Source organism: Crocodylus porosus, unplaced genomic scaffold, assembly GCF_001723895.1.
Source record: "Crocodylus porosus isolate Cpor-Errol unplaced genomic scaffold, CroPor_comp1, whole genome shotgun sequence".
NCBI lineage: Eukaryota > Metazoa > Chordata > Crocodylia > Crocodylidae > Crocodylus > Crocodylus porosus.
This window is the reverse complement of record NW_017728886.1, coordinates 265,276,454-265,287,066: the sequence shown is the minus strand read 5'-3', so window position 1 is coordinate 265,287,066 and position 10,613 is coordinate 265,276,454. Positions and strand designations below refer to the sequence as shown.

The 10,613-nt window shown below is 40.4% G+C and overlaps 1 protein-coding gene across 1 annotated transcript in view; it reads right to left on the bottom strand.

Annotated features, from left to right (window-relative positions):
* The window catches only part of DENND3 (DENN domain containing 3), a 64,437-nt gene that overhangs the window by 33,206 nt on the left and 20,618 nt on the right, over positions 1-10,613 (bottom strand). The window contains exons 5-8 of the mRNA XM_019547750.1: positions 5,293-5,404; positions 3,467-3,586; positions 2,269-2,487; positions 378-499 (exon numbers count right to left, since the gene is read on the bottom strand). Of these exons, the coding sequence (XP_019403295.1) occupies positions 378-499; positions 2,269-2,487; positions 3,467-3,586; positions 5,293-5,404 (573 nt within the window). The remainder of the gene's footprint in view (positions 1-377; positions 500-2,268; positions 2,488-3,466; positions 3,587-5,292; positions 5,405-10,613) is intronic.

Genomic DNA, 10,613 nt, shown 5'->3' with positions numbered 1-10,613 from the left:
TGCTCCCCACCCCACCCCCTGCCTTCCCCCACAACAGACTTACCAGCTGGAGGCTGCTCTCTATGCTGCTGGCTTGCTCCATCAGCAATGTGCTGCGCTGTGGCTGTGCACATGCACAAGGCATTTATCAGGGACATTAATCAGCCACATAAGCCCCGAAAAGCCAATTATGTCAATTTTCCTTGTATTGATACTGATACAAAATGGGACAAATGTATCAGTACACTTCTGTTTCATTTTATGGGAAATAACCAAAATCTTAGCCAAAGAGATTTCCGTGCAACTTATGCTACTACAAAAAGAACTCAAATTGGTTTTTTTTTGTTTCATACACAATTTCATAGATTTCACTGTTTGTTTGGTTTGGTTTTTTTTACCTTTTTACAAAAATTTCTGCTGCTTCTAGAGGGACATCTGGAATTTCAGTCTCTCTCTCAGACAATTTCGAAGATGTAATATCGCCATTATTAATGTTTATTAGAATTAAATCTTCAGCTTCCTTTAAGAAAAAAAAAATCATGATTAAATATAAATAAATGTTGAACAAACATTGCTCCAGCTAGAATTATTCTAGCATATATAATTACCCATTTTAAACTTGGCCCACTGGAAATTTTGGACAACTAAATACTCAGTTTGAATGCAAATGAAGTCTCAAGTTAACATATTAGGATTAAAATACAAAGATTTGGAGATCTAATACTCTCTCCAGCTAATATTAATTGAAGTCAATTCTATAAATCTTCATGCATGAATGTAAGCATATAAAATAAGTACCTTTTTTTTTTTTTTGTCTCCTAAGACTACAGATTTATACTCCCTGGAGAAATAAACCTAGTATGGTAATAATTCGAAAACACAGTTTAATGAAGACCTTAATTTCAGAGAGATGTGAAGTTCTGCATTGACATCTATTTGCAAAATCTACACCATTCAAATTATAACCCATCTAAAAAAACTCTTTAGAAACTACAGAAATGTAACAGTAATTTCTTTAAATTGTACTTGTGATATACCACCCCATATCACAGGGGTGGGCAAAGTGTGGCCCACAGGCCAGATGCAGCCTGCCAAGCCATTCTATCTGGCCCCCAGGGCCCCAAAAAATTTTAGAAAATTAATATTAATCTGCCCTGGGCTGCCTGTCATACAGCCCTCAATGGTTGCCAAAACTCAGTAAGCAGCCCTTCACCCAAAATAATTGCCTGCCCCTGCCATATCATGTAGGCCATGGGTTCCCAAAGTTTTGCCCCTGAAAACCCATTTCAAAAGGGACAGTCCTGGGTGGCAGGCCACATGAAAAGGGGCTTATAAGCTACATTTGTCCCATGTTTTGGGAATCCCTAATCTAAAACGATAATGGGTTCTTGTGTCCGATTCCCAGCACCACTGATATATTTTACATTATAAATGTCATATTTTTCCTCCCAGGCAGGTTCCGTTTAGAACATTCTCCAGAGAAATGGAAGATCTAGTTTCAGATGGAATGGCACTTAAGTTTAGATACATTTATGTGGCATATATGCCCTCCCCCTCCCAACAAAGCCTCAGGACAGCTTACAGGGAAAGAAAAGAACAACTTCTAAAATAGAATAGCAACAAGAGAATGAAATAACTTAAAAGGGGAACTAAAATACCAACATAAAACAGAGACCTACTAAACAGTATCAACCTAGCATTGCTTGTTAAATGCCTACCAAAATAGGAAGGTCTTACAGCGCTTACTTACTGAGACAACTTAAGCCCTGCCCTTAAACAGACTTTTATAAACAGAAACAGCCCACAGACCTCAAGCAGATGATTCATGTGTATACATGACTTGAGCGTGTGCATTAGCAGGACTGGAACCTACATCTAATCAACTCAGTGAACATGCGTGGCAGAAAAGGAACAGAGGCTGCTTACAGACATTTAAAAAAGCCCACCAGCACTTTACTTCAAACTCCACGCACTCTCGCACCAAGCCTGGCACATGCCCAGAAGAGGCAGTATGTTATAGCTGGACTCAGCTTGCCCAACACTGGTACAGATTGGGCGCTTTAGTGGGGCTTTTTTGGTGCTTTATCTAATAGCCGATTGACTCAGCTATTAGGTAAAGCACCACAAGGCCCTGCTGAAGTGTCTGAATTATACAGATGCTGCAGAGCCAGGTCCAAGTAATGAGCTGCTTCTTTTGGTAAAGCATGGTGGTTTGTTTGTTTGGGGGGGTTGTTTTTTTTTTTAATGTCTCTAAGCAGCCAGAAAGATTAGGTGCACTAAGGGACATACCTTGCTAACTTCTTCAAAGTGATCCACATGACATCCCATGAGAAAAGATGTTGGAGCCATTACAAAATCCAGCATTTGATGTGACAGTATAGGTACAAAAGTGTGTTGCCACTGAAGAGGATGAAGGTACAACATAAAACATTCAGCTACAAGAGTTAGCAGGGCCCAGTCAGAGGAAAAGAAAACAATCCGCTGCTCAGTTAGGATGCAGGTCATAACCTGGAAATAACAAAAACTAATGGATGTTATAATCCTACCTAGTACATAGAGCAAATTCCAGCAAACAGAGGTCTCTAAAATGCTTTACATAACAATGAATCAAGTCTCAACCTCGCAAGGCCAGTGTTTTAATAGCCATTTTACATAATATCCAAACAAAAGCAAGTTAAAAGGATTCTTAAACAGCAAACAGGATTCTGGGAACAGAAAGCAGGGCTACAAGTCTGGTTCTAAGAACATCAATGAAAGTTCTGCTACTGCCTCTGATGGAGCCAGGGTTTATTTTCAGGATTCCCTGCTCTAGCCTGCAAGAGGCCTTTATAACATTCAGATTAGGAATAAAAGCAAAATCAATTTGCATAGATGTAACTACCCAAAAGTATGCGTTTCCAGGTGCACCATGCAGGAAATAAGCCTGAATAAGATTTTCAAATATTTGGCTATGCACAGTATATGTCCACAGAAAGGGTAGAGTAGGAGGGATAGCTAAAAATATATGCCAGCACAGTCTATTTTCAAAACTGAGATGTCAGAAACATAGCTGGTGATGATAAAGTTAACTGCAAGCAAAAAGGCATAGATGAAAGATCTCCAGTCTTCTGTCCAAAAGAGGAAGCAACTGAAGGGCACTGCTGTAACGTTAAGAAAATAAGAGGAGCTGTTTCAGGATATTATCTTGCTTGTCCACATCAAACACGGTGAACTAAAATATGGTGTCACCACTGTTATAGCCAAAATGAAGTGGTATTTAAAAAAAAATTCAAGCTCCCACATTTATGAGAAATGCATCCTACTACTACCATCATCAACATTATCACACTAGCTCCAATTACAGAATGAACTGCACATGTATATCTATTATTAAGTGTAGGAGTTTATATTTTAAAAATAAACACTTTAAAAGAAATGTAGCAGCCATGAACAAGAAGAGGGAAATGAAATCTTCACAGATTCTGTTAAAAGATTTGATTTATTTTACCTGTAGCACCTGTTTTGGTTTGAAACACAGCAATGGAAGATGAAGATCCAAATCAATAATTGGGCTATCTGGATCCTCCCGTGATGGAATTATTATCTGGAGTGGTTTCATATTAAATATCTGTGGCAACAGATTTTTTCAGTTAACTCTTTATTGCAAATATATTCTCATAGCATATGCAATTTTAAATTCCAGTTCCAACTACAAAAGAAATGAATAAATCAAAGCTGGTGTCAGAAAAAACGCAGGTAGACATATAAAACAAAATCTAAAATGTCTGCTGCGTGCAGAAAAGCGTAACAAGGTCTACAAAGATTATTATGCACTATATGTTTCACCTTTCTGTGAAGTAAAATGTTTTTAATAACGAAACCAAGATAAAAATTGAGTACATGAAATACATTAAATGTATTTAAATGATAAAACTTACTATGCTAAAAATAATAAAAATCAACTGGCTGACGATCGATTTTCTTTTTGCAACATGGAGGTTAGAAAAATGCTGCAAAAAGAAAAAAAAACTGAACAAACAAAAAACAAGGAAAAAAAAACCAATCCCTGTATTAAGAAGCCTAAATATGAAGAACACCACTAAAAAGAACTAGCCAAAACCGATTAATTTTATTTTTTTATTTTCCCAAATTCCAAACGCAAAACTCTAGAGCCGGAGTGGGCAAAATAGGGCCCACAGGCCAAACTGGGCCCACCAACTGGTTGGATCCAGCCCGTGGCTAGGCCCACAGTGCTCCACATGGGGCTCTACCCACTGCTTCCGGGGCAGCCCACACCACACCCCTGCCAGCATGTGGCATTCAGCAGGGCTGTTCCCAGTGTGGCTGCAGCTGGCCAAATGCTCTTCTGCTCCCCTAACCCCAACACCTCCCCACCATGCACCCCCACCAAAGGGCAGGGCATGCAGCTCATCAAAAGATCCTATGTGGCCCTCGGGCCCAAATAATTGCTCTGCTCTAGAGGTAGATCCTGCGGAGTCTGCACACTCTAGTAAGTTAAAAACAAACCGCCTGGTTAAACCTGTTTAATTCTCCAACTATGGTAGCTTTACTCTCTTCAGCCTCTCAGGTCAAGGTCATGAGCATGCTCGAGGGAAGTGACCTGGCTGAAATACAGCTATGCTGCACACTGCCATACAAACCATTACAGCCAGGCACCAGGTTGAGCAGTCCTAAGATGGCTCTAATTTATACATGCCATTAGGCAGAGCCTCCCAAAGAAACGGTACAGAACTGCATTATCCAAAACAGTCTCCTGAAGCTCCCACATGCACTGAAGGAGCACACTCAGCAGCACTACGGTCTTTCTGCAGAAAAACTATCAACTTTATGTACTGTCACAACCCTGATTCACCATAGTAGCCCATCTTTAATGCATTTGTTCTCACTAGAGCCCATACAATAGAGAAACATCCTCAATTTACAGTTGTGTTTTCAAAGGTACAAAGCTAAATGACTTGTCCAAATTTACAAAGAAAATTTGGCAAAATGCTGAAAACAAAGACTTGTGGCTACATCTCCAAGTCCTACCCTTGCTCCCATTACCTTCCCCATTAATCCACCTTTCTCTGCTGCTAACTGTTGCATAGAAGGAGCACAGCCACAGTGCTCTCCAGTACTGTTGCGCTACAAGTCTCTAAGGAAAAGGGGCAGAAAACGTCTTCATTTCTAGTGCACAGGTATTAACCTGAGCCACACTGGTATAAAAAACTTGCATGAAAATGAAGTATTAGCCTCATTTCACACAAAGCACACACTTGGTATTTTATAGCAGAACATTTTAGAGCAAAGATGAAATTAAGCTTTAGCAGTTACCAAATGTAGCGGTCCTGGTGGTGGACTGGGTATTAGAAATAATTTTGCTGCAAACTCCTTTATATGATCTTCAGCATCTATATCCTTGAAAGGTCTCAGGTGTACCAGCAAGCTGAAATTCAATTAAATTATAGCAAATCATTTTTAAAGTAACATGTAAAATGGAAAACACATTATCTATTGATAGGCTACAATTAAAAACTTAAGGTATAGGGAGTGCTGAAAGCATTATTCTAACAATTGTACTTTTTAGTCATGAGATACTTTATTAGCTCTAGCTGATTTTAATGGTGCTACTATGCTTTTAAGGCTGCACTTTGCTCTCTCTCACACACATATACACACATTACAGGACAAATCTACTTATGCAAATCTGTCAAACACTTATTTTGGGGGCAAACATTACCCACATCAAATGACACAGGGCTAAAGCTCAATGTAAACTGTCAGGAGACTTGTATGTCCACACTATTACCTATGTAACTAAAAAAGCCCCAAAACCAATTACTGCAACATTATAATTACAAATTAAATAAACCACCTGGGAACAATGAGCATTAAACATTTTCTGAACTATCATTATCAAGCCAACATTGCACACTTGTACATAAACGTAGAATAAATACACTACTAAATGCATATTTTCATATATGTATATTGCTCATATGAATATATGTATAGTCTAGCAAAATGAATAGCTACAAAATTATAACTCTGAATTGTACATCTTTTGTGCACACAACGTTCCACTGTTACACAGCTGTTTTTTATGAACATATTTAGGCTTTTTGTAAATCAAAATGCTGGAATTTGATGGTAAGACCAAGTCCAGAAACCTATTTTGAATGGTGTATTTTCATTATACTTGTTCTTTTACGAGATTTGTGTTCTAAGCTCAAAATGGAAGGAACCTCATTTTTCCCCCAATGTTTGCAAAGTGCTAAGCAGGTCAAAAGCTCTACAAAACGTAACAGTGAACTGGGGAACATCAATTATGTCCCATGTTAGGACTGCAGTTTTCATCTCCTTTCAGAGGTTGATCAAAACATACAGTTAAGATGCTTGTTGTTTGTAAAAACCATTTAGTGCTCATGATAGAGGGGTTCTGCTTTTAATGCTGAAAGCTCTGAAGTCAAACCTTGAACAACATATGGAATAATGACATAACGTCAGTCTAAAATTTCTCAGGAATTTCATAAACATCAGGGATCGTGGGACTTTGCCTTTGTGCTCCACCTAACTTTCAGAAAGTAATGCAACTGGAAGGTCCTCCATATTTGCATGCTCGACTTAACCCACCACAACAAAGCCTCAACTTCCAAAGGGCTGCGGTTCAGCACTTCTGAAATTCAAGTCTCTTCCAAGTTTCTCAAGCCTGCCACCCAAAAACCGTGGTACATTAAAATAAAGAAATAAATAAAATCACTAGTTGTTGCTCAAAATGTAAGTCAGTGTTGTCTCCTGAAAAGGAATCTGCATAGTCTATCCATCCAACAGTATCGAATTAATTCCCAGCCTGTCTCCTCCTTTCAGATGAGGACTTTTCCTTGTTCAATCCATAGCGAGCTTACTTTTTCTGCTCATTTGGTCATTTCTTTTGCCCACCAGTCCCAATTTCTGGGCTAGTTTTTCTGCCTGGCAAAACTATGTATGATGCTTTAGCTCAGAACTGCCCAAGTGCTAAACAGCTGAGGACCACACTTCACACAGGCCCCAACAACAGGGGCCATACACAGCACAGTCCCCAACAGTGCGAGCTGTAGGTGCCCCTCTTCCCTGCTGCACCACATGCATGGACAGCACCCCCCAGCTCACTAGCCATGGGCTCCCCTGCTGCACTACGCTGCAGGCCACGTTGTGCCACAACACCCCCCAGGGCAAGCACAAGCAGCAGCTGATGGGGAAGCCAAGACTTGCCATCTGCTGCCACAACCAGCAACAGTGGGAATGGTGACTGGGCAAGAGCCCAGGGACTACAGATCGCTGCAGGCCACATGGGGCCCTTGGGCCATCAGCTGGACAGCCCTGCTTTAGATCAGTGATACTCGACCAGATTTTTTTTTTAAGGGTACTTGGACTCAAATGTTAATACTCTTAGGTGTGCATGATTCACAAGTTAAACCCTAGGGGCACCTACACGTGCTCCTACACGTTCCGATTTGAACATGTCAGAGCAGACTTGATGAACCGAGTCTGCTGGAGTGCTCTAATCAGAAGGCTCCAGATGCCACAGCGCCTCATGTATTCAGTGTCCCCACGTTTCAAAACAGCAGCAGCAGCAGCAGTGCTTTAACTAAAACTTGTTGAACGAGCTTTAGTTAAAGCGCCCCCACTGCCATTCTCAAATATAGGATGCTGAACACACAAGATGCTGCAGGCAGTTTAATAAGAGTGGCTCCCAAGAGCCACTCTAATTAAAAACACTCCCCCCACCACCCGAGCATGTGTAAAAATGCCCAAAGATTTCAAATAAAAATTCATGGTCTCAAAACCATTCTGACCTGTTGTCTGTCATCTTTGAGTTCTTTGTAACAGAAGAACTACTCTATTATTTTTCCACAGTCAAGAAACGAAAAAAAGCTAACAGCTGGCTTTTTGCAAGGGGTGCCTTGGATCCTTGCGCCTAAAAAGGCTGAGAACTGCTGCTTTCAATTTAATTAAGTAGCAGTGGTGGCTAATTCCAGCACAGGGGGCACATCCCCATGAGTACAGATAGGCAGGGGTGCGCATTTTCCACAGGACAAATAGCAGCAGCACATATTTGTGCCACAGTTATTTGTCCCTAGTCACACCCCTGCACACATGCTCCCAGGTGGGGTAGGGGAGGCTGCTGGCCCCCCTTACCTGTGGCCTCCTGAAGTAGAAGCAGCACTGTGCCAGCCACTCAGAGCCTGGCTGGCAGCCATCCAAGTTCTGGTTTCTGGCGGCATACACTGCTGCCATGTATGCCACACTGTTTTTAGCAGTGTTTTTTTTTTTGACACCGGGATCTCCTGGTGTCAAGAAAAACCCACCATGCTTCAACTAAGAAGCATGGTGCACGTGCACCAGAATATATTCCTTTTATGAAATTCTAACTCCCATAAGACTCTGGGAACACAATCCTGAGATCAGGTCCCTGTTTCACATACAGCAGTATAGACAACAAATGCTGGCTAATTGACATCGTACTCTCCCATCAGGTGTAGAGACCCATCTGTTTTGGTTACTTTACTCATCCTAAACCAGAGGTGTCAAACACACCCTGGGCCTTTGGCCAGATGTGTGACACCAGCAGCAACTGTGGTGTGCCAGAGTTAAATGTCAGCATAGGGCTGCATTTGGGAGGCTGCACACATCTGGGAACATTCAGTGATGCAGCACTGTGTTCAGATGGCATTGTGGTTCTGGGGGCATGGAGTGAAAATGAAAATAAACCATGGAAATTATTTAGGAAAGTAAAACAAGAGTTAAGTCATCCCGGGGGGGAATAGAAAAATATCAGCTGCAGCTACTCTAGGTTCTCAAGTTAAGCAATAAAACATTTAATTGGGGTAGCAGCTTCTGTCTTCAGATGTAAAACACTTTGGGCTAGGAGAAAGTAATTTAAATTTTACTAGTATTTGGGCAAAAGATAAAAATACACCAATTAATTCATGTAAAATATGCTCAGTAATTAATACTGAAAAGTTTTTCACAATCCTCCAGAGCACAGGTCTACCAAAATTGTTTTGATTTCAGTTTCAAGCAGAAGATTATTAATTCTGAAAAATATTCCAGTATTTATTGTAAAAAGACAAAGTGTTGACATTGGCACCTACCCAGGAAATTTAGAGAAAGAGAGAGACCATGTATAGCACCTATTACAGGAACACACTACACAGACTTATCATTTCCAGCCAATATGTGGTTACTTGTAGGCTATGGAAACACACTGCTAATGTAGCAAGGAAGCTGGGCAATCTGGGGGCATAAATAATATCCCCATGTGTCCAGCAAGTGTTAGGGATCAATCACTCTCTTCAAATCCCAATATTTAAACCAAGCAAATAAGATGTATAAAAACGACATTTAACTAATATACTGTACCCACTGATGTACTGAGAAAATAAAAAATGTCTTAAATCTACACTAGAGAACCCAGAGATGCTAAAGAGTACATGGTTTTTCAATCTATTTCTATTAATCATTTGCAGCTTATTTTAGAATCAGAGTGCAAAAAGGACCTCAAGAGGCATCTGGTCCAAACCCTTGATCATATGCAGGAATACTGGGCATCTTTATACTACTCTGGGTTGGACAGGAGGTGGTTTAATTAGCAGTAGCTCCAAGAGTCACTCTAATTAAAGCTCCTGCCAGGTCACATGCTTTCAGTGTCCAGTGCATCAAAATGGTGGCAAGGGCACTTTAACTAATGCTTGTATGACAAGCTTTAGCTAAAGCACCCTTGCCGCCACTTTGGAGAGTGGGGATGCTGAATACACAATGCAGAGGCTCATCTGCTCTAGCACCTGCTAATTAACATGTACAGCACATGTATAGGTGCCCTCTATTGTTAAACTATCCTCATCAAATGATTATCCAGCCTCATCTTGGAAACATCCAGTAAAGCAAACTAGGGCCTTAGTTCTTGTTTCCTGAAAAACCATAAATAGCTCCTTTGGGCTAGCTCATGGATGTGAACCATTTATATACTTGTATCCTTCTGCAACATGGGTTTAAAGATATGCTTTGAAAGGGTTAGAAGATTTATCCTTTAGGCAGAGATGGTAATACTTCCTCTTTATACAGCGGGCTGGAATAACTGAATACCCTTTTCTCACCGTCACAGGATGCAGATCGTAGACTGAAGTAAAAATGCACGTTCAAAATTCTAGAAACCCCCATTTTGGACCCGAAGCTTTTTAAAAGGATGACATTCTTGTAAAATAATCTAAGAGCAGCAATTCTAACAGTCTGGACTCTCAGTTGTTTGTCTTGGAAAAAGATGATCACATGTTCATCTCCCTTTCAGTTTGTTCTGGCAATGAAGCTAGTAGCTTTGCCCATTTGTAACACACCAGCTATTTATAAAATTAAAGGTTAATGTTACAGAATATGAAGGTCTTCAGTTTTCTGACTGAAGCTTGAAAGTCCATAATATGCCTTGAGGAATCCACCAGGGATTTAATGGAAACCAATTTAAACTCTGAGCCAGTCTCATATTTAAAAACTAATTAGGACAGGAGCAAGCTGTGATTTCTTTTTGAATGAGGACAGGAACTTCGTCCTTATGCTGAACATCTAAGGAGATAGAATACCTAGGGAAGATTAATAAAAATATCAACCCACTTAGGGCCAAA